The sequence below is a fragment of the Larimichthys crocea genome, chromosome III (genome assembly GCF_000972845.2).
Source record: "Larimichthys crocea isolate SSNF chromosome III, L_crocea_2.0, whole genome shotgun sequence".
Taxonomy (NCBI): Eukaryota; Metazoa; Chordata; class Actinopteri; family Sciaenidae; genus Larimichthys; species Larimichthys crocea.
In genome coordinates, this window is record NC_040013.1 from 22,623,578 (window position 1) to 22,648,861 (window position 25,284).

At 41.4% G+C, this 25,284-nt stretch overlaps 1 protein-coding gene and 2 long non-coding RNA genes across 3 annotated transcripts in view; 1 reads left to right on the top strand and 2 right to left on the bottom strand.

The window, feature by feature from the left end:
- bcl2l11 (BCL2 like 11) overlaps positions 1–1,978 on the bottom strand; it is a 27,459-nt gene extending 25,481 nt beyond the window's left edge. The window contains exon 1 of the mRNA XM_010739224.3: positions 6–1,978. Within this exon, the coding sequence (XP_010737526.2) occupies positions 6–22 (17 nt within the window). The 5' untranslated portion in view covers positions 23–1,978. The remainder of the gene's footprint in view (positions 1–5) is intronic.
- LOC113744570 (uncharacterized) overlaps positions 1–5,711 on the top strand; it is a 26,605-nt gene extending 20,894 nt beyond the window's left edge. Inside the window, exons 2-4 of the long non-coding RNA XR_003461652.1 lie at positions 3,176–3,334; positions 4,222–4,311; positions 5,220–5,711. This is a non-coding gene — a long non-coding RNA (uncharacterized LOC113744570). The remainder of the gene's footprint in view (positions 1–3,175; positions 3,335–4,221; positions 4,312–5,219) is intronic.
- Positions 5,712–20,975: 15,264 nt separating this feature from the next.
- On the bottom strand, positions 20,976–24,498 carry LOC113744569 (uncharacterized). The gene is made up of 3 exons (XR_003461651.1): positions 23,251–24,498; positions 22,997–23,058; positions 20,976–22,920 (listed from the first exon to the last, which is right to left on the bottom strand). It is a non-coding gene; the product is annotated as an uncharacterized LOC113744569 (long non-coding RNA).
- Positions 24,499–25,284: the final 786 nt, after the last annotated feature.

Consider the following 25,284-nt stretch of genomic DNA (forward strand, 5'->3'; position numbering starts at 1 on the left):
CTCACCTGGATGGATGATGCATGTCAGTGGCGGGACATCACCGCTGACTCCGAAAACAACACTGTAAATCTAATAATATAAATGCAAATCCAAATAGGATCCACAGGTCCAAAGTGGGAAAAACATTAACTGCTAAAAGTTAAAAAAAAAAAATGGAAAGGGAAAAAAAAAGGGAAAAAGTGAAATAAATCCCTGAGTTTTTGTTGAAGTTTCCCCCAGAGAGGAACGGTTGAATCATCACCTTATCCGAGTGGAGCAAGAAGAGGTAAACAATCCAGAAGAAACTGCGCTTTTGTCTACTCTACTCGTCGTCTTCCTCTCTCTGTCTGCCCTCTCTCTCAACACTACAAAGTGTATGGCTGGTATAAAGAGCGCTCCTCCTCTGAGGACGATCCACCTACCGGGTGGGTGTGGTCTCTCTCTCAGCTCTTTTCTCTTTCCTCTTGCTCCCTCTTGCTGTCTATCAGAGGCACTCACTGGCAATGAAATCCATGAAGTGTCTGCTGGCCAAGGAATCAAAGTGACAAGAAACAAAAGCAGCGATAACAACTACTGAAAATATAGCAATGAAAAATGTAAATGCTGTTAGACTCATTCTGTGTCTCACTGTAACCGAAACACACAGAATGAGTCTCATACTACATATGAATCTAACCCCATCTTCATCTCATCCTTTGTTATCGAGATTTGTAAGAGTTACAGAGCTCCAGAATAAGGTGGACATTAAATATAATATGTATACACATATATACACACTGGGATGAGATCTAGGGTGCGGTTGAATAGTCTATTTTGCTTAGGAAGGTTCTTAACTGAGTGAAATGACCCGGAAATATTAACATAGCCGCCATGATATGAGCTGTTCGAATTCTCTAAACGTTAAAGAGAGGAGCTTCAGTGCTTCCTTTCTTATCTCATTCAGCAGAGGTTACACCTCACCATCCCAGTCCCACAATTCCTTGCGGCAGCAATAATACAATACATCAATGTATTTAAAAAGTGTGATGTAGACTACAGCAGAGAGAGAGAGTGAATATGGACAGACGTGATATAATAATCTTGATCATGAAGTCTGTTCTGTTGTTGACTGTGGAGTAAAAACGTTCTCCAACTGTGACGGACGTCCAGCATCCCTGCATCCATCATCCATCTTTTGTCATAACTTGCTAACACGTTTATATATGAGTGGACAAACAGGTGGACAATATTCCTTTATTATTTCAATTCTGACGTCGATAATGAAGTCCACAGGGTTGTCCACGATAAGAGCGCACAAGGAGAAGTATCTCAGATGTGCGTTTTGTAGTCCATCTTCTTAACTTTGTAGTTTTACCAGACATTACATCAGTAACCTCATGAATTGTACTTCACATCTTTCCTTGACCTCATGTTGTTTTTCATTATTATTATTTATTATCATTGTTATTATTTGACCGTACCCCTATAGACACCACAGGTCCTCTTCCACAGAGTCTGCCATGTTGAACCACCTTGTTTCTACAGTAGCCCAGAACAGACAAACTGAACACTGGCTCTAGATGTTTCATAGCCACTGTAATTTCTCCCTTGAAAGCCTGAAAGGAGAGTATGAGGCGAGGAGGTTGTGATTCAGCAACTACAAATGCCATGAAATCCTACACACTGCCCCATTAAGTTTATTCCTGCACCTGTACTCTTATGTATTGTCCTTGCTGGTTTGTTGGGCCTCTGTAGTTAATGCATCTCTGTACATCACTGCTTGAAAAATCATCATTAAATGTTGCCAGTATTGCAAATTGTGCACGAAGTTACAGGTGCATGTCTGTTCACCTATTTCCTGTTAGAACAAAATGAATAAGTGCCACAATTTCTTCCACTAAAACAAAGATTCAAGTATTTAAATCCACCATCTCATGCAATTCGTTGTCAAAATGACAAAACATAAACTTACAAATTCAGTTTTAATATTTTCCCCCATTGCACAGTCTAAGAAAGCAGAATGCGCACTTGATATTGAGACATTCACAATTTGGACGAAACTGACGCCTACACTTGTACTATGACTGCTGGCATGAAAGTAGAACCCGATATGAGCTACTATTGCAGTTATGAATCATCCTAAAAGGTTTGCTGATGGCATATTCATGTTTCTGAAAACAGACTTGCACGTGTCAAGAAAAGAGGAAGCTCAGTAAAGAATATTTTTCCACTATGTATACGTGCCTGTCATTGTATGTTACAGTGCACTAATATCTGCATTTCTGATTGGTTCTGGTTAAAAGCAGAAAAGGTCACCGCCCAGGATGAATTGTACACACACAGAGGCCCATATGGAAATGTTGCCTGGGCAAAGAAACAATAATAGACAGCTATTATAGCGACATTAAAGCGACATTGTGTAACTTCTCAAACATAAGATAATCATCATTTTGATGCAATACTGACATATAATCAGGCGAACGGTGTCTCTATCAGTACCACTTTGAGCCTAGTACATCAGTTCTTGCACTATGTAACGATAAGATAAGATAAGATAAGATAAGATAAGATGTACTTTATTAATCCCCGAAAGGAAATCACCCACAAGAAGTACGCAATGCTTTAATGGCACAAAGTCACACACCACCAATTATTTATTTTTCCTGTTTTTTTCTCTATGATTTTACAGAGTTCCCTGATGGACAGTGAAGTAAACTGCTGTAAACTATAGCTGCTGTAGCCAGGCTGCCTGGACTGTGAGCTCAGAGCACTGGGGGAATGTTAGTGCGTGTATTGTGGGTGTTTTGGACCACTGGGAAAAGAAGATCGAGGTCTGTAAGCAGCATGGGTGGAAACAGGCCTCAGCACGTCCTCCCAGAACAACCTGACAGACGAAATCCTTCTTCCACCATCGTCCTTAACATCAAAACCTCATGAAGTTTTAATGAGAACTTGAAATGAAATATCAGTGCTGTGGTCTTTTGCTGACGAACTTAAAGAAATAGTCAATGTGCAGTTCATGATATGCAAGAGGATGAAGCATTGGTCTGTTCTCTGATATCTGCAGCCAATGACATTAGTTACAGTGTATGTTACAGCCTGTAAGTAGCTGCTATCGCCTCAGAGCTTGGTGTAAATTAATCTACTTAGGCTTGCTCCTTGACAATATAACATATGAACAGACGATAAATGTATTGATACAAGTGACATCCTGCAGGTAGCTCTGGCTCCGTGATGCTATAAGGTGAGGCCGAGTGAGCGCAGCTGGGTGGAGAGCAGAGTAGTGATGGATGCCTGGAAGCAGCGGGAAGACTTTACACGACTCCCGACAGCTGAGGAGGGGCACGGACACGGATCGATACAGACAGACAAAAGGGTGAGACAATCAATCCCATTTACATGTGATCAATACCGATCAATTGTGTGAGTGTGGGAAAATATTTGTGAATGACTGTAAATACGTGCCTCGGTTTTATTGCCTGTTCTGTCTTCTGTATCTTTCACTTTCTGTACATTAGGCAGTTTGGAGCTCAATTCAGCGTGAAGATAATGAAGATGATGCTAATGATGGTGGGAATGTTATAGGGATGGATGATTTTTGTTGGATACCTGCTCGTTAACGGGTCCTAATGTGTGTAGAGGAAAACACAAATTGTAAAAAGGTTCCTCCTTGAAAATAAATAAAATAAATCAAAAAATGGGTGAGGAGATAGGGTGAGGACATCTAGAGGAAGCTTCTGCTCATCAGCTTGCTGAGGTAGTTCGAGCATCAGATTAGGATGCCTACCGGGCAACCTCTGGAGGTTTTCTGGACACGTCCAGCTGGCAGTAGACCCCAGGGCAGAGTTCACTGGAGATTACATTGCCCATTTAGCCTGGGAATGCTTCTGGATTTCTGGATGGACTGCTACATCTAACCTGCGTTAAAAGCACTTGTAGCGACAAAGGAGAACAAGTGGCGTATAATTCATTCAGGAAAAGGTTCATATCAGGTTGGTCTTTTTGTACTGTTTTCTAATGTTGTGTCACGGCAGGTCCAGGTGCAGGCGACTAACCCAAAGTCACGTACATCAAGACTTCGGGTTGTGGACTTTGTCACAACACGATTCCCATCGACTACCACTGAGTTTACAGAGAGGACGAGATAAGAAAGGGAGAGAGTTTCTGCATGGGTGATTTTATACAAGTGCATTTCAACGCTTCCCGCTTTATAATGACGTTTGTGGTTTGTCTGTGCTCTCCTCTGCAAATTTGCTTAAACAGGCAAACCATTGTTGGAGCCTGACACCGCTGGAACATCGAAACTTAACAGAGTTTTATGGCACCATTCAGCAGCCCTCAGGGAATTTAAGGGTAATTACAGATTGCTCACTACAGTAAATACCGTTAGAGTAAAGAGTTGTAAATTATACTGTCTAGCGCGCCAACCGAACAGTTTTGTGTACGTGAACAAACAAACGATAGCAGGTGAACTGTGTCATGATGACTAGATACATTCAGACAAGAGGTGATGGATACTTCCCACTTCACAGTTTCTACAGACCCAGCGACAGTCAACTCCACTGAACATAGTTCCTTATTGATGAATGTCTAGACGTCTAACAGCTACAACCACAGTAGTTTCTGGTAATGTTGGTGATAAACAAATCCAAATTTATTTTGCTGTTGCGATTATGTGTAAAATATGAGGAAATGATACAGTCAACATGCTCACGTTGCCTCATGAGAGGCTTCATTACAGCAAATTGACCCAGTTGTGAAAGTCAATGAAGCGTTTTAAACGTGTGAGTCACGCTGAACACAGTGCTTACTCTGTGTGCAACAACTTACTCACATTCAATATGTAATAATACGTATTGCAGCTAATGTCAGTAAAACTTTTGCTTTTGTTCTTGGAAACAGTAGCACTCAAATTAATGTGCACTGAGATGATTTTTTTTTGCCATAGAAGTAAAAGTTAAGCATGATACAAACAAACTAGAGTTAAAAATGTATATGTGAAAATGATTTTTTTTTAATATATAAAAACTGCAAATCATACTGATTCTGTGATTAAGAAAAGACACCAGCATGTTCCAACATCATCTTTGTGTTGATGCATCATCAGCAAATAAGTCATGACCAAACATGATTGTGACCACCAGTTACGACACTTTACACCACACACACACACGCTCACACACAAAATATTAAACACCGTCCATGGATGAAGCCTTAATAACTCTTATTCCCCCAAGTTTTTGTGCTTTCTCGTCTTGCAGGTTTATATGAATCATAGCTACGCCTAAATCGGGGATTGCGGTTGTGCCTGCTGCTGTGGCCCTACCCGACGCCCACTACCAATACTCTTGATATTATCATCATCATCACTATTACTACAGTCATAGTTATATCATAAGTATGGTTTTATAATATTATTTTTTATTTTTTAACTCGACCGGTGCTGACCATAAGCTGGGCTCCTCTTCTGTAAAGGAAGGTTTTTCTTGCCACTCTCACCAGGTGTTTGCTCATGGTGGGAACTGTCGCGTCTCTGTAAATAATACTGTAAAGTACTGTCTAGACATGAAAAATGTCACGAGATAACTTCTGTCATGTTTTGGTGCTATATAAATAATACATGCTGACAAATTTAGATTTAAGCCCTCCCACACATTTGAACTGTGAACAATGTGAAGAGAACCTCTTCAAGCTCCTTTTTGCTACCACCTACTGCTTAATTACTATTAATAACTCCAAGATAATAAAAAATGCAAAACCAAAGTCACCATGAATGTGTTTGGTTGTGTGAAGTTTGGCAAATGAAAGAGCTAAAGTCTGGTTTTAGCTTCTCAAATGTGAATATTTGCTGTGTTTGTTGGTCTTTTATCATAGTAAACTGAATATATTTTGGATTTTAGACTGTTGGTTGGCACAAACTGGCTTCTGGATAATTATGGGTGTTCACTACTTTCAGATAAGATTTATAGTGATTAATCAGCAGATTTATGATTATTCATTGATTTATAATGACTTAAAAATAAATTGTGTATTTTCTAATTATCTTATTGATGTTTAATTTCCAGTTGAAACTATGTGTGTGTGTGTGTGTGTGTGTGTGTGTGTTTAACAGATATTGACTACTGGTCATTGAGTGCTAATGGAAAGCCAATCGGTTCCCATGCAGTGAACCATGACCCCCCCACCTCCCCCGATAAGACAATACTGACCACCTGGACCCGTAGAGTGTGTGTGTGTGCGTGTGTGTCCATAATAATATTGACTGGTTGTAATGTGAGAGTTCAGGACACAATAGCACTGTGACTCTGAAGACCTAACACCATGCTGTGAGAGGTCACAGCTACGTGTCACACAGAAACACACACACACACACACACACACACACACACACACACACATGGATGCCTCTACTTGTGTTGTATCACTTGTCCGTCTTTGCTCTGCTTCCGACTGCTGTTGTTGTGTTTTCGCTTCACATGTGACTCCGATTTACTTTTTTGGTTCTGATCTGGAACTCGTGCATGGACGCAGGGACGTACGCCCACAGCTCCCATTTTTCACGGTTTTAATGACAAGTGGCTGATTATGAACAAAAAACTCAATTATTTGGTTTGTGCAGACTTTCATAAAGGCCGCAATTGATTGTAGCCAACACATCACATGAAAGCTCGATTGCAAAAAAAAAAGGCTCACAAACGAAATACGTGTTTCTTGTTTTCTCGTGGATTGAAACACATTTGGTGCTCTTGAGAGCAGCAGGATGGTGTTTAACTCATATAAAGTAGAGCGTCAGTGTTCAACATGTGTGTCAATATGTGTTTTACATATTTTTTTAGTAAATATGTATGTTTATGTCGCAAAGGAATAACATATCACAATTTGGAAACACAGATTTGGATGAATTCATTGGTGGTTTTGGATTTGGAAACACAGATTTGGATGAATTCATTGGTGGTTTTGGTCTTTTTATGGGATTTGTTGACAATATATATATTTTTTTTTTAAGTTTGTGTTTTTCTTGGTGAAAAATTAAACCCTAAAAAAGATGAGCTGTATAAAACATGAGAAAAACACCCTCAAAGTGTTACAGTTGCCGTATCCATTGAAAAGCACCAGTGTGCACATGCGTCGTCTTCATCACGACTGTGATGTAGCATGAGATTTTTTGACCTTGAATCTTATCGCAACAAGAGAGCACACCACAGTGTTCACTGTGCAGTTCAACAGGTCAAGGGTCATTCACATCAAGATTTGTTACCTGAAAAAATTTGCGTCTCGTGTTAAAGCAGATCCTCCGCATTGATTAGAAGCTGACAGGGGCAATTCAGTCAGTGCATGGCGGCATTCTTTAATCCATTAGGGATTTGAATAGACTGAAACATTTCTGACACACTACATTGCTTTGTTTACTGATTTGCAATGGAGCCCACGCAAACAGAAATGAATAGGGCTTATTTGAATGAATGGCACAATGTCCATTGTGACAAATCTAAATCTAAAAAGCTCAACTAATCTCTGAGTGTTTGCCTTGCTGACTCTCCTATCACTCCCTCCGTCTCGGCTCTCAATCTCAATCGCACAACTCTTCCGGGAACTTGTTTCTATCTGTTACTCTACCGTGAAACAGGATAGGTTGCGCTGACTAAAAAAGCTTGCTGCATGTGTGTGTGTGTGTGTGTGTGTTCTCTGCCTGTTGTTCAGTTCCAGCAGAGTCTGATAGTACAGTTGTTCTCACTTTACTGTGATCAAACAGTAGTGACAGACACACACATGCCTTGTGTGGCACATCGTGCCAGTTAAACACTGTACTGTAGTGTCTTCATGTTTGGGCTGGAGTCCGTTCAGCACACTGATGGAAAAGCTCCTGATCCTTTGGGATACCCAAAGGAGCAGACCGCAATATAATGCTTACACAGCACTGCTCTCAACGACCTCTGACGCTTATTCGTCATCCTGAATTGGCCAAACAGCCAAACAAAACAAAACAAAACAAAATAACAGTGAGTGGTTGGCCACCCACAGTCCAATGGTTGACTATCTACTTGGTATGACAGAACGCCCTGTGTACAAAGGCTTAGTCCTTGCTACAGTGGTCCGGGGTTTGAATCCGACCCACGACCTCTTGAAATGGAAGATAATAGACCTTATATATGCTTTCGGGGACTCGTTTTAAACATGTATGGTTATGTACGGCTACATTTGATCAAAGATGTGCGTGTGATGGAATGTGACTTAGAGGCTTTCCGTAGAACATTGTAAATTCAATGAAAGCCACTGGAAACCCAAATCCACAACAGCCTTCAAACTACGTAATTTGGGGTACATAATAGCAAGCATATAAAAAGTATTAGTAGTTTTAAAGTTCAAACTGGGCAAACTTTATTCTGCAAACCAATCATAAAGAAATCCAGATCTGTTATTCAAAACAAAACCTCTGTGGCCTCTATAACTATAGTCTGTATAATAACTTCATAAACTGACTTTCCACTGTCATTTGTTTCTCTTTAGCAGTGGGTCAACATAGCTGCGACAGTGAAAGTGAAAGCTTCAAAAAGATCTGCCTGAAATATAAAAATATGTTCGATTCATTATGAAACTGTGGCGGGATAAATTAAGACTACGATGGACCACGCAGTCTAGGTAACTAATGGAAAACACTGGTGATACTGTTTTTGGCTAAAGCATGTTTCACTTCTGAGATGTCTTAAGAAATGGCCTAAATGGCAAAATGAGCTGCTTTTGAACCAGGTTTTTAAATAGTTATGAATGTTTAGCGTCACTCAGATATTTGTGGTTTCTAAATGAAATGCTCAACTTTGATATCACATATGCATTTTCACCATTTCAAGCTGCATTTCCAGAGGCTTTAAAGGTAAATTTAATTTGTCCTAAGCGGATCGAGTTTTCCCAAATAACGTTTAAACTTTCATTACTATCTGGCCACTCTATCTTCACATTTATTGTAAATATATCTTTATAAGCCAATCATAAAAAAACGTGACATGATCAAAAGCAATCAATCTTGTAATGAGATTTCCTCAGCTACAGGTCAAGAATAAACAAGGACGACAATTCCAACTTGTTACACTGTTGAAGATCACATGGTACGATCAAAAGCCCCGGAAGAGCTACTAAATGGACCTCGTGGTGAGGTTTCTCAGTTTAAATTTACATTGGGAACCTTATTCCTGTGATGCCAACTCACATTTCTCTGAATGTTTCCTGACTGGCCTCTACTTGTCCACATCATCTACATGTTTTGGTGTCACATATCTCTTGTGAAACAGCTGTCCATCTCAACAAGATGCTTAAGTTACGTTTCTAAGACAACGACAAAACCGTTTGAAAACAGTATAGTTATTGATTTATTCAGTCAGTGGACAGGGTGCATGCAAATCTTCAAACTGACAGTGGTGTGGGAAGACACCGAGCTGTGTTTTGTGAGCAGAAAGTCAATTTGGTTATTGGAAAAGAAAAGCATGTGGTTAGTGAGTTACCTCAACTGCTCAGTGTGAACAGAGGAAATGGAAAAATAGACACAGTTACTCTAATAGATGGTCTCTCTACAGTGCTTGTGTTTGTTGGTCTCAACTGCCACATGAGGTCAAAGCAAAGAGTGGAAAAACACTTTCTGAGATGCACACACACCTTTGCGTCGACATTTATATGATATGGAAATATCACATGTGACTCAATAACCCAGAGAAAAGTCAATGAGTTTATCTGTCTATGTACATGTGTGTGAATATGTTTTCATCTGTTTGTCGTAAGCACTAAATTTGTTAAGTAAAGGTGTAAAGGTTTTCTCTTGTGCAACTAGTGAAGATGCGTTCATCTAAGTTTGGATGTTTTACATTAAGTTGGAGCTATAAAAATGGACGATGGCTTTACAGAAACATACAAAGTTATGTCCCTTAATATGTCACGGTCAAACCCATCATTCATAGTAACCACATAATTTGGCTCTCTATTCAAGGGTCGCAGGAAGCCATGACAGTGAGCCAGTATGCAGGCATCATTCATTTTCCTTACACATATCCTTTTCTTACTGTGACAAAATGTTTGTTATTTGTTAAATATGCAGTCAAATTTTACAAGTTATTAGGCCCAAATGGAGGCGAGTGCTTCAAAATGCAAAATCCAGTAGATTTCTCCATGCTTGTGAACAGAAGGTTGTGGGTTCAAAACCCAGTACAACTGAGGATTCATTGGAAAAGAAAATTAAGCAAGAAACTTCTGATAACTATGATGAAGGTTGCAGTGTGCTTTAAACCAAATGCTTCACCACAAGCGCCTCAGTTCTGACCACAACCGCATTTGTAACTTTAAACCTGAGCAACAAAAGCTGGCGACCTTCTGAAACACTCCTGCGGTTGGTCATGAAGCCATGTGGAGAATGGACCAAAACAGCGTCATGTCCCGGCAACGTTTGAACTTCTCTTTCTTAGGCGCCAAGCTCGTTCATTAGGCTGGATTTAGACAGGATCAGGTGCTGCAGCGAATCGTCGCAGGGTTGTGCAGCAGTGTGTAGGCCTGGAAGGTTGTGGGGCGGGGGGTGCGAAACAATCAGATGATAACTTTTTATTTCGCTTTATCAAAGCCAGTGCACACTCTATCCTTCTCTCTCTCCCTCAAACAATCAGACACAAACCAAAGGAAACTTCTTTGTGTCACTATTTTGCAAGGTAAATTGCGAGTCAGACACTGATTTAGAAGCTGTGTACATGAAATAAACAAAGCCAGAACACAAAAGGTATCAAAGTATCAGAGTTTACTCCATGAATCCACCTGGATGGTCTCAGTTTCAGTCACGTTTCAGGCTGACTGTGAAGGAGTTTGACCGGTCTGATCGGGCTGCATTTTTTCCCAAAAGTTGGATCCACCGCAACCAAGACACACTACACCCACTCAAATACGGCCTTATTCTCACTACTACTTCCAAATGCAACACCATTTATGTCATTGAGCAAAAGTACATGCTGTTATCTCCGTTTGTATGGTTCTTTGTCCCAAGACTACAAGGATGGGCAAAAGAGAGATCAGGGAGTAATATTTGTTATCGACAAGTTGGCCCAAAATTCCTGTCATCTGAGCCCGGTTTAAGCAGTGACTTATTTTTCTCTTTGTAATACTTGTTATCAGGCAGCCTCTTTCTCTTTCTCTGATCCCTCCAGATGCTGTGGTTTCTTTGATAGATATAATTTCATTTAGAAAGACTGCAGATCAAAACAAAGACCCCAAACCACTTGGATAGCCTCAGGCTGAAGCTGAGGCTGAACATCAGCTCCCTCATCAAGAAAGCACAACAGAGGATGCACTTCCTGCAGCAGCTGAAGAAATTCAACCTGCCAAAGACAATGAGGGTGCATGTGTGTATGTATGTGTTAAAAAAAACACTTCTTCTCATTCTGATTTAGACATTTCAGGCTGCATTTTATTCCAAAAGTTGGGATTCAGCTCAACTTCTCTGCCCTAGTGGCCCGCACCACCGCAACCAAGACGCACTACACCCACTAAAATGCTCACTGAGCAAAATTATATGCCGTTACTACAAGGACAGGCAAAAGAGAGGGATTTCGTGGAGAGAGATCAGGGACCGACGAGCAAACGAGGCAGTACAGAGTAAGAGCCCACTGACTCCACGTGTGAAACGTGTAAAATTAAATGTAATTTGCAGAGGTGGCACAACGCTTCACATATTTACAAACCAAAACTATGACATGGTCTCAAGTTTTAAAAATAACACACACAGTGAGCATGCTGCGAAAGAAAATGTTGCAATAAAATGAAACATCATGACATGTTTGTGGACGTACACTGAGGGAGGAGTCACCTAGTTTCAACCTCGTGACATTTCCTCACCTTAGACGCTGAATTCTGCTCGATGTTACATTCAAACCAAACGTTTATCTCCACTTTTCTCATTGTTTCGCTCTTTTTTCTCTAGTCTCGTGCAGCACGATCCCGCCACAACACGTGGGGAAAATAAAACCCACCACAAACTCCCTTAAAAAAAAAACCCAAAATGTGATATTTCAGAGGCAGGATGCAGATATTTAGATGAAAGAAGCAGAGAATGTGCGCTCGGTGTTTCCCCCTGCAGAGGGGTCGGGTGGGGTACACCAAATACATTACTGCATAAACAGTAATGCAAACTTTTATCTTGTGGCATTTCTATTAATACAACCACACACACACACACACACACACACACACACACACACAAAAGGCTCATAGACATGCAAATGTGGGGAGATGGTGGAGTGATGGCAGCCATGTAGCAGCGTGCTGGGAGCAGTTGCTTGTGTGACCTTGCTCAAGGTTACCTCAGCAGTGCCCAGGAGGTAAACTGGCACCTCTCCAGCTACCAGTCCACCCTCCATACTTTGGACCACGCTGGGCTTGTACCAGCCACCCTCCTGTTCCCAAGCCAAGTCCCTGCGGACTGAGATACTCTTGTCACAACTCTTTTTTTCAAATCTTGCAATGTGGGCATGTTTGAGAGTAAAGAGGAAAACATCTGTGCCAAAACAGCCAGGAAACTGGCAGGGTCTGGAAAGAGGTGATGTGTTTGTATTTTATTTTTGGGTCATGAGGTGGCGATGTGGAAACGTGATTAGGAGGAGGTCCTTTTTGTCTGATTACATCTTTACAGTCTGGCATTAAATCCAAGTTTACCTCCTGGGCACTACCAAGGTGCTCTTGAACAAAGTGCTGAACCCATAACTGCTCCCAGGGCGCCACTAAACGGCTGCCATCACTCCACCATCTCACCACATTTGCGCGTGTGCGGTTGGGGTTGTATTTCAGGCCTGTATATTCTATTCTTCTTTTAATAATAGTGTATCACACATTACAAGACATTACAAAGATGATCCTGCCAGAATGGGCTAGACAGTTGGCAAAAGATCAGATCTAATAATCTGAAAGTAGTGATATAATCATCCAAACTTTAACCTCTACATATCAAACATGTTTGAAGTCACGATAAGTCTGGATGCAGTTCGGGAAGTTTGAGCCTGGCTCTACAGCACCAGTTTGAGGTGCCATACCGGATCAAAGTGATGAATCAGGGACAAGTTGGCTCAAAATTCCTGTCGCCTGAGCAGGTTGAAGCAGTGACTTATATTTCTCTTTGTAATACTTGTCATCAGGCAGCTTCTCTCTTTCTCTGATCCCTCCAGATGCTGTCTGTGGTTTCTTTATGATAGATAGAATTTAATTTAGAAAGACTGCAGATCTGGGGCGGTCGGTAGCGTCGTGGGTTGTGCAGGCGCCCTGTGTACAGAGGCTACAGTCCTCGCTGCAGTCGGCCCCGGCTCGAAACCCGCATCGGACGGCCCTTTGCTGGGTGTCATTCCCCCTCTCTCTGCTTCCTGTCTCTCTTCAACTGTCCTGTCCATGAAGGCATAAAAAGCCCCCAAAAATATACTTAAAAAAAAGACTGCAGATCAAAACAAGCTCAGTGCTCATTGCAAAGAAGAGACCAACTGTCTCTGAAGCTGAGGGAAAGTTCCACAGATTCGTTGTGATTACAGGTAACTGTTGTGAGGCACGTGACGGTTGTCCATGGGCCTCATTTTGCTTGCAAATAGGCAGATGAGCGTGAAAGATCCAGAAATATAAAACACAACAAAATACAGTTTAACATTTCAGATTTAGACCCAAGAAAACAAACTACCGTTTAAAGAACAAAATTTGTTTAAAGCTGTTTTGCTTTCAGTCATTCAGCAGAGGCCACTGTGAGTATTTCTGGAACAAAAGAACTTTAAACTCGGTGGGCAACGGCACTTCAACGATACGTCTGTTTCTGCGGTTCTCGTCTTTCTTTGTTATATTTAGATGTTGAATTTTCTTTTTTATCTGTAGCAAACGTGACAGATGCACACATGTTAACGCCATGTTCTGCCACTGTGCCATGCCTGTTTGTTTGTATGTGTATGTGAACGTGTGTGTGTCGGTGTGTGTGTTTGTGTGTGAAGTTTCCATAGAGAACAGTGGGCTGACTCAAAATGAGAACTCAGGGTTTCCTCTGCAAGCCTGAGAGACAGAAGACGAGTGGAAAACTGGTTTCACACACAAACTCACAGATAATACACACAACAAAGAGCCTGTACCTTGTAAAATGATAAATGTGGAGCGCAGTGACACACACACAAAGTCATGTGCAAACAATGAGATGAGCACACATGCATATTGTATGTACATTGTGAAACAGGCACGACATTACACCCACATACCTTAAACAAGGTGTGCAGCCGAGCTTAACTGTGCAGAGACTCACAGGGGGGGTAAACAAACACAGGGGCACTACAAGGGTTAAAATGTACATGCACACCAGAGAAGGTGGAGCAACTGATGGCTTGTGTGTCTACAAACATGAATGTCGTGTATTTACTTAATGTAGAAAATCAGAAAAGATTGTTTTTTCTTTATTTGAAGTATCTGATTAGATTCATTTTATGACACCAGAGGTGAAATTAGCCCATAAATTTAAGGCTCCATAAGAAGAAAACAGCTTTATATATGTTATGATTACAAAACATCTGCCGCTACAACTGAAATCTGAATATCAGGCAGTATGAAGAGGACATATGCAGGATTTGCAAGTGAAACAGCAGAAATGCTTTCATAAGAAACTTATATTTCATTAATATCTTACCTTCTTTTTTTGTTTTTGTTTCCACGGGCGGCGTATTGACCCTGCAAACAATCGTCCTATACTTATTTTTTTTTTACAATAAAAACAGCAGAATATACTGCTGACACAAGAAGAGTGAAAAAAGGTGCTAACAATATACGTATACAAAAATATACACTGTTAATTCAATACCATCAAAACGCAATGGAAAAACACTTTGAGTGCTTTGAGTCGAGTTAGCATCGCTCTGTGAAGGACAGTTTCTTACAGTTATCTATTGGTCTAATCAAACCTCTTGTGGTGAACATAAAACAGGAGGTGAGAAAAGGCAACAAGCCTGCAAGACAAAAGAAAGAAAGAAATCCGCCACAACAAAGCAGCACACCTTTTACTTTTCTTGTTTGTTTTTTTGCACAGTGTGAGGTGTTAATACTTTTTTATACTGTAGATGTATCAAAGAGCAAACCTGCCCCCAAACTAACTCATCTTTTTTTCCCATTTTTCTTTGTTTGCTTTCCATATAATCAGCTTTTATTTTCTCCATATTTCTTATATTCTCTCTTATCCTCTGAAACAACTCTTTGCAAAGATGTGTGTACACATCTACTGTATGTTCAAGACCTTGGGAGTGAAGACTTTCTTCAGAAAGTGACTCGTGGACAGACCTCTAAAGAGCTGGTGAGGGGTCAGACTTGGTTAGAGTGAGAATGAGGGTAAAGGCATTTAGTTGTAAACTGGTGAGTCTGTAAATCATTTTATAGTATGCATAGTAGTATAGCATAGTATAGTATAGTATAGTATAGTATAGTATAGTATAGTGTTTTAGAGTATGGTCTAGACCTGCTATGTTCAAAAAGTTTGCACTTTTCTCTTATGACTTGGTGCTATATTACACTGAATTAAATTGATGGTTAAGTTTCAGGGGCTGGAGAATGCATTAAGTCAATGAGGGTCCTCACAAGTATAGAAGTAGAAGCAGGTTTGTAAGCGTGCGTGAGCATGTGTGGGAGGGTGGAGAAGAAAGATTGGAAAGTATGGGTCTTAAAGGTGTGAAAAAAAAGTGTGTGGTTTTCTTTACCTTAACTGGCTTTAGATGGTGCAAGAAAACCAAAAAAAGATTTACAACAACAACATAGCAACCATTAATACACGTAGACGTGATGTACAAGCACTCGCAGGCAGGAAAAGACCACACAAACACACGACCTAACTCTCTGCCTCACAAAGGACAGGATCCCTGCACCTTCTGAACTGATGTGTTTGGACAACGTAATAAATATATGATCTGTTACTACGATGAGCTTGTGGACACGAGGTTGATAAGAAATGACGGTGTTAGCACTCCTTCTTACATGGTGGGAGTAGCAGTCTGTTGCTGGAGGAGCTGTTTAAAAGGCCTCCACAGTTTCATGCAGAGGGTGGGGAGGAGTTGTTCATGATGGATGTCAGCTTTGCCAACATCCACCATCTCCCCGCTGAGTCTCAATTAAGAGATCTGTGCTGTGTTGTGTGTGGCAGTGGTTCAGTTCATGGAGACTTGGGCTTGGGAACCAAAGGGAGGCTGGTTCAATCCAGCACAGACTGTGAGCTGCTACTCCATCTCTCCGTTTTGCCTTTATTGTTGTGTATGTGTAAAATCAGTCTCCCATATGAAGGATCATTGTTGTCCGACCAGTCCCATTTATTGTTACGACCATCACATTACAGTTTTTACAGATAAATGCTGCATCAGACGATCCTTTGTGAACAAAACAGATGTGTGTGCACTCAAGCTTTTAGGAGCCAGTAGGGGTGATTTCTGTGTGCTCTGTGTGTGGTTCAATTCAGTCTGGTTCAAGCCCAGCACACTTCAGTTCATGGGAACTTGGCTGAGGAACCAAAGGGAGGCTGGTTCAAGTCCAGCACAGACCTTCTCTGTGTATGGTTTGTTTATGTGTAAAAACATTTGAGGGATCAGTCAAGTCAATCTAACTGCACTGCTGGTTCAGCCAGTGTCGCTTTACTGACGTGCAGATACATTATTTCCCCAGGCTTTATTAAAATCAGTTGAGTGGTATCTGAGATGCTGGGTGTGACACAACGTGGTCTTGTGCATCATTATCTCATGTCGCAGCTAAAAAAACAACAGATAAACTAACCTAACAGCGCCCCTCGAAGGTCAATACGTGTCATTTATTTGCAGTCACACTCTCATATGACCTTCGTGCTCTGTGAACTTTCAGTGAGTGGCGTTACAAGATACGCTACAGAATGTTTGTTACGACCATAAAAGGGTATGAAAGAAGTAACATAAGAACCAGATTTTAAAGGTTATCAAACAAAAGTATTTTATTAAATGAAAGTTCAGATTGTCTTTTAACAAAGGGAGGAGAGGCAAAAAAGGGAACAAAGGGCGAGCGGATGCTGTCAAAAGAACAAACAAATATAACAAAAGGAGAACTCTAACAGAGCCTGTTACTTTTCTAACAAGAACCAAAACGAAAAAAGAAAAGCCTCACTATCTAACACTAATTTCCTAATAACAAAACACACACCCAAACAGCACCCCTGAACTAATGTTACTAACAACCAAAATCCTCTAGGTGAGATCAGTGCTGCGACTAAACTAATCCCTGCCCAGTCCCAAACCAAAATTACCACCTCCTCACCAATTTCAAAACACACGGTTAACCAGATAGCACGGGGCGAGCTCATTACTATTGCACACACAATAAGCCGCCACGATGCTCTCGCCGCGGCTGCTTAAATGTCCTCGTGGGACTCGAGCATTGGTCTACTGGCAGAGGATGCGGAGGACGCTGCAGCCAATCCTGGTCCTCTCTGCTCGGAGGTCGGCGCCGTCAGGACCCAACCCCTCACCAGCGCCCGCCGACCTGCATTTACATAAAGCAAACACCCCACACACACATATAGGCCGGGGCGAAACGGTGGCGGCCGTAACAATGTTATTAACAAAAATCAAATACTACTCCTGCTCAGGACCTTTGTGACCTCGCCCACTCATCCTCCCTTCCTCTCTCTCCTCCTCCTCCTCTTCCCTGCAAACCTTCCTACCCATCTCTCCCCCTCATCTTCCTCCTCTGTCCACCAAGTCTTCCTCCCTGCTGCAGGACCACACTTTCACAACCGCTCATAGCAGATTCAACACTTCTCCTTGTCTTGATGAGAATTATTTCCAGCCGACCCATGGAGATCTGGTGCTTTCCAACACGAACAATGTTGTGTCCACATGGTGCCCTCGCTTGGCCAGAAAATGTGATTTATGTGCCTCTCATGACTGTTTTTTTTTTAGACGAACTCAGTAACTTAGTTAATCTAATTACGACGTTATATCTCCGCATATGTTGTGAACCACCACAACCAAACACACCCGATGAGTCTCCCGCCTGTCTTCAATGCGAGAAAAATCGGATTTGTCCGTATTGCGAGTAGTCACTTAATGTATTCTGGTTTCAGCGGTCGACAAAGGTCGCTTTCAAATATCGAGTGGAGCGGGGGATGTCTTGTGACTTAACGTGAAGACTGTTCTGCTACAGATGAGGACAGAGAGTTCAGTTTAGACTTAAAGGCCTGCACTGCTCCGTGGTTTTAGCCACTCTAAACAGTCTTTAAAGCTCCGGACAAGTAGTTGTAGCCACTACATCATGGAGGATGTCTTCATCAGCAGTGCATTGAACATTAGTTTATCTGTTTGCAGAGGCGGAACAAACTAAAGCATATCTTAAGGCATGATGCATGGGTACCTTAACGTATACTGTATATTCCAGATTTTACGGGGAAACAATGTAGTGTTTCACAAATGTTGATCAAACATTAACTTCATTGTGCTCAAGAGCTCGTTGAGGGTAAAAATCCATCCTTCATGTTTCATTTTGAAATATAAGCCATATGAGCTCTGTTTTCTCAACTTAACAGCACAGTAATGACGATCATTTGTGCTAGAAAGAAGAAAAGAGCCACACAAATGAGATAATTAATTAAAAAAAGAACATGAATAATGAATATGGCAATATAGGACATGCAGTTCAGTCCAGGTTAGCTTTTCATCTTTCAGCCAACTTCAAAACAACCATTTAAAAATGGATTAGAGCAAATCAAATGACCTGTTTTCTATACACGGCATATGAATCCAGCACTGAGGGTCAGCCCAGTTAAATGAGTGAAGACTCACGGAAAGTCCTACTGAAGGTGACTGAGCCCGACTGAGCTTTAATATTCGTTTCTACACACTTCTGGGAGCATGTGAGAAGTCTGCAAGCTTTAGTAGGCAATCGTAGACCATTTGTGATTTGTAAACGGTCAGCAGTCTATCATAAAGTTCAGTGACTTGTGTATAACACACAGGCTTGATGTGTGAAATGACTAAATTCTTTGTTTTAACTAAGTACTGTTGTGTTGCATGAGTCCATTGTTACCTGATGGTAATGATTAGAGCAGGAGCTGTGACTGGAGGAGTTTCAGATGGATCTGCTGCTCTTGGTACTTGGACGACATACAAGCAAAGGAAAAAGGAAAAAGAGAAAGAATCAGCGTCATTTAATACAAGTGTACTCAGGCCAAGTGGAGGGTACAAGGGATGGAAATGTGGTGCATTGGGTGAAGACCAAGTACACACAGTGGATGGAGTGATGAAACAGGTGCACAAAGTCATCAACAGACCAACGGGAGGTAGTCTGAAGCCGAGCCCCTGAATGTTTTTACTGGAAGAGAAATTCAGATGGGTGTGTACTATGGTTTGAGATGGGTGTTAACATGTACTGAGGATGTTTTGAGCTTAGAAATCAGTTCCCTTCATTAACGGACCTCGGGTTTTGTACTCTGCTGCGTTCGACTTTGAAGATCTTCGATGCCTTTTTAGAAGATTAGATTGAATGAGTCGGGTCAACAACAATCCCTCTTAGGTCAACAGTGGATTCGTTCGTGCCAAAGTCTGTTAGATCTGCAAGCTGATCATTTTTTCACATTTCTTGCATGCATCGGTTTGTTTGGCAACACATATGGAGAAAGCAACACGAATTATCATGCCCAGAACTGCAGTCAGACATTGCTACAGCATGACCGCCATATGCTATATGGTATTGGAATCTCATTTTTGACAGTCACAACAAGTTTTGGGGTGAACATGACAGCTGAAAAACTGCAAAATAAAAAAGAAGATAACACAGTATATCTGTGTGTGTGTGTGTGTGTGTGTGTGGAAGTTTTCTACATGTGTCCTTTTCATCTGCGCTTCCACATCTTGTGTTTTGTAGAGTGTTTGTCTTCCCACAGAGAATAGTGTGTATGAGTGATGTGGTAACACACATACACACACAGACACACACACTATGCACCTGGCTGCAGAATGACAAAAGTTTATCAGAAAGTCAATCTAGTGAGTGTAAACCAACAACGCAGGTGTCTGTGTGTGTTTGTTTGTGTGAGCGCGTTTCCTGGCTGACATCAGTAGTGCTCGTTCTGAAGTTCAGCAGTGTCTTGTGATGGTCTCCTTGTTTATTTATCTCTTTGTGTTGTTTCTTTAGTGCGGCAGGTATCTGGGCCCGGTGATTTCCGTTGCATAAACCACACCTTTCTGGCCCAGATGCTCTCTTTCCTCTGCCGTGCACAGTTGGGTTGCCTTCATTTCAACCAACATCTTACCCTCACTGCACATCACATTCATGCATATACGCACCCTCGCCACTGACGTTACTAACAAACGCACCTCATCTTAGTTATGTTCAGGTTTTGCTGCGTTTGATTTGTTTAATGTTAAATTACTTTTTATTTTTGCCTTCGCCCTGCATTAGTCTTATATTATATTACGTTATTATTCAAGTTTAACATCTTTAAATTCTGATCATTTTCTTCCAGAAATGCTGAAGGAAATCAGAACGATATTACTGCCAAGCTGCAGACAACCAGGCTGCATCACCAAATGCACACGCATTATGTGTGACGATACAAAGCACACGCTGATGCTGAGCTAGCACGTGAAAAAGTGCAGTCCAAACTTTTCTCACTTTTTGTGTGAACAAATAAAAAAACTGAATATGGTTTAATAGAAGAATCTGGCTCTTGCACTGTTGTATGCACATGGTCCCACATGGTGGACTCGCAAGTATCACATTGGCTTTGCCTCCCCCATGTGGAGTCAACAGTCTATAACCTCAGTAAACTCAGGCTGCTGAAGAATGCACGCTTGCTATGGAAGACAGTGTAAACTGTATGGTTGTATTATAGATATGGCCTGTGTATCAGGACTGAAAGGCTCCACTGAGAGAAGATGATGAAGAATAACTCACATATTCATGTGTATGTGTGTATCCATGTGTATTCGTGTGTGTGTGTGTGTGTGTGTGTGTGTGTGTGTGTGTGTACGTGTGTCATTACAGAAGCAGGGGAAGTCCTTTTCTCTTCTGCGTTCGGGGATGCCAACCTCAGAGGAAACCCCTCCTCCGCTTGCCTCCCACGCATCCACCTACACAGTGGAAACTTCGGTCTGAAAAACACACACACACACACACACAGACACACAAAGCGTTTGTTCGCACAAGGCCGTCTGTAAAGACTTTCAGGTGATGTGAAGTATCTTCTGGCAGCCCTATTGGAAGTCATGTGCCATTAGAGGAAATGGTGGCCCCAAGCATCAGGTCATAATCTCACTAACTCATCCGTGTCTGCAGAACTAAACTGATGTGGTTATGATTTACAGTTTGTACGAGATCTCTTTTTCATATGGAAGTTGAATCAGCTTTTGACAAACTAAACCATGCTGTATCAGCTCAGCACAGAGTCAGTGTTTCCCACAGTTTGTGATATTGGACCCCTGAGTAGGGTCGTCTGCTGCACTTGACTGACCGATGTAATTACAGAGCAGTGTTGAAAACCGAAATGTTTACTGAACTACCTTATCAGATTTCTCACTTTCACAAAGAATGTAACTGAACGCATCTAGACAGGCAACTTTTTCAACACTGCTCTTAACTGGCTGTTTAATACCAGAATTCTGAGAGGGCAAAGAGATTTGTGACACAGTAACACGACCAAAATGACTTTTACTACATTTTTCTGAACTGATAAAAGATATTGATATAGATCTCTGGTTTCAAGGCAATCTAAAATTGTAGATACGCCTACATGACTTTTTTATATTGTTATCCGCCCAGCAACAACAATTTTGAGGAACTAAATGCAACTTTATCTCTGAGTGACACTCACGTTAGTGGCATGCAAAGTCATTTCTGGGTTAATAAAGAGTTCGTGCAAATGAAGCATCGGCTTTAAATAAGGAACAGCAGATACACAAAAGGAGTCTATATGTTTAAGAGACAGTGATGAACTTAATCCGAACAGACACAAACACACACAAAGACACACACACACACGTGTGCGATGGTTACAGGCAAACACGTGTCACGTTTGAGGATGCAGATAATACGTGGTTGCAACAGCGGAACAATGCAGGGCTCCCTGTGTGGGGGCAGATACACTCAGAACGGGATGTTCTCTTTGGTACGCACGCACACACGCACACGCTTGTACAAACACACTCCTCTAAATGCACGGCACACAGATGCACAAGAGTCAACAGAGTTCACAGTCCTACATGCATACATATGAAGCGCCGCACACACAAGATGAACACACACACACACACACACACACTCACTCATTACACAGTAAATTGCTGCGTGTGTGTTTGTGCGTGTACCTGTAGCAGTAAGTCAGAGAGGTCAGGCAGCCAGTGCCTGCTGCTCTCATGTAATTTAGCATATATTCAGCATCATATTCTATTTTAGTATATTTTATATTTTTTTTTTTCAAATTATTGTACTGTATTTTACCTCTTAGCTTATTTCTATGTTACGCACTCTTAACGCTGAGCCGACTGCTTCCATTTGTCAAACACATTTCATTGTGTTGTTGACCCTGTGTTAACCTGTGTATGATAAAGAAACTTGAAACCATTTAACTTAACATCTCAAACCTCTGACTGTGCTTTTGTTTTCGTAAGCATCCATCATAAAGGTCCAAGTTGAAGCCAGCTTTCTGTGAGTTTTCGTGTCTTACATAAACACTGTGACAATTTGTAATTAAGTCTTTAATCAAAATAGAGCTTCAGTATTATTAAAATATGATTATACATTTCCACATTAATGTTAATGTCTAAAACCAACTAGATTATACATTTAGTTGGGTTTTCTGTTTATATTACCCCAAATGTTTCCAACAATGTTCAAATGTCCAATTCTTTATATTAAAGATTACGGTGCATTTCATCTGGTCGCCTGTGAATGTTGTCATGTCCCCCTTTAGAGCCTCTCTTGCTGCTAAAACTTCTGGATAATATCAGAGTAAAGACAGGCGTCAGCAAACATGACTAAGCAGAACATGAATAAAGTCTTCATACATTACCTTGTCAGTGTGTCCGATAGATTTCCATCTGCAGTGGCGGTTGTTTAACTGGTTGCTGACTCCTTGCGACAGAGATTACATACGGTGTAGTTGAGAATTCATTATTCCAGACTAAAATCAGGATTTTTAATCACATGTTCAAAATATGTACCGGTAGTTTAGATCTAGGTAAAGCGTCGAGTCTGTGGATGATTTTTGTCACATTCCCCTGTGAATTTGAAACCCAGTTTGGTTCAAGCAGCATTTTTGCTTACCTCACAGTCCAGTAGCTGTCTGCTGGTTGACCATTTGCTCTGAATAAACTTATTTATTGTATGTATGAAACTGTGAACAGATGGACTGAACACCCTGAAGCTGCACCCAGGAGTCTACTGCCCCTTAGTGGCTAAAAAAACTCACTTCACCCTGTTCAAGTTAAAACAGGCAACCTGAAGCTGGAGTCTGTTTCAGGATGGAGGAGAACAACACACCACGTCTGCAGACACGATGTCAGATCTGTAACACACACCTACACAAAAAGAAGAAGAGCTACTTTATCGATCCTTCTCAGGGAAATTAATTTGGACGCACGCATAGAAAAAAGTAGAAGTTTCTTCTGTTACATGCAGCACAGCTGTGTACACCCCTGTGTGTGTAAATAAATATGTAAAGGGTAATATACAAGTATAAAAAGTATACTTGGTTTTGATACCCTGATTATACTTGGAACAGAAACTCAGGGGCCAGGTTCCACACTGGGGTACTGTCCTTGAAAATCAGGGAACTTGTCCCTGATCCTCCAAACGCAGCAGCTGGGGATGACGGTTATGTTTATCATCCCCGAGCTCCCTAACCTCTCCCAATCCTGTAAGGGCCTCTCGTTCCTGCAAGGATCCATAAAAGGATCCTGGCCACAGCATTTCCTTTCCCGGTACGTTGCATTTCCCTGCAGTACACCACAAGTACACCATGATGCATGTGGCACGCTGGCGGAAGGTGGGGCATCATGCCTGCACTGATGCATCATCAGGGTATCTAAAAATATTGCTGGATGCCTCTCAAGCATTTGTCTGGAGTGGTTCTTTATATCCTCCAGAGTCATCTCTTCAACTAATTTCTGAGGAAAGAAACAAAGGCTTATAGATTAGGGTTGTAGGCTAAAACAGTACTAAAAAGTCAAAATATAGCTGCATTATACTGGTGTTTACCAGCTGGTATTTATATAATCATATAGTAGGATTGCTGCCATTTGATATGATGCACTCAGGATCTGCTCTTTGGCTCAGGTGCCCTCTTCAAACCTTATCATGCAGTTCACCCAACAAGCCAGCTATTCTTCTGTTGTTAAGGAAACACTGTGATACATGTGAAGGTATCAATTGCTCTCTTGCAATTGATATTCTGTTTTAACTATACTCTCAACATCACTGAAAAGGAGAGCTTGCCCTCTATTATTTCTCAAGATTTAAATAAAGGTTGAATGAATAAATGAGTAAATAGATAGAGACCTTATTCATTGCTCTGATCTCACTTACTTTGCACTCTCTCCCCTTCTTCTCTCGTAGCTCGGTCACCAGTGACATCTTGTGACACGTGAAGAGAAGTGCAAAATGAACTCCAGCCAAATGGATCATTATTGTTTAAATTTTAAATGCTTGGGAAAAGTGTGAGTGAACGACTGCAATCCTCGACTTTACTGCTAGATGAATCTTACACACCGGTCCTTTAAATCTAGTACAAGCACAATAAATGTACTTTGTTATATTCCACCACTGCTTAAAGCAACTTTGTGTAACTCTTCCAAACTACAGCTGCTGTTAGCAAATGTTAGCTCTGTTTGTTAGCCGGGCTGCCTGGGCTCAGAGGACCGGTGGGAGTATTAATGTTTGTGCCACAGGTGGTTTGGACCATTATGAAGAGGTGGGTTTCAGGCCGCAGTGTGTGGGAATGTGAATAACGGGGAGTGGAGCCGGTGTCGTGCCAGAACTGGAGCTGGGTACGCAGCGTCTATGAACCCGATGGCAGAGGCTGTTGACAGAGGAAGCTAAGAAGAGGAAAAGACGGAGTGCCCAAGCAGAAGCAGCCGGACATGATGATTTTTAGTCGTCGGCGAGAGCTTCATGAAATAAAAGGATGAAAGGACGTCGAGTTGGGCTTCTTGCTGTCGGACTAGTTAGTAATATTCACTGACTGCTATGTTTTGTGTTATTGCTAAGTGGAAACCAAAGATTTTGGTCTCTATAGCTAATTTCTTTTGTTTATAACAACTGTGCAGAGTCTGAATATTAAAATAACTCCCCGTTAAAATG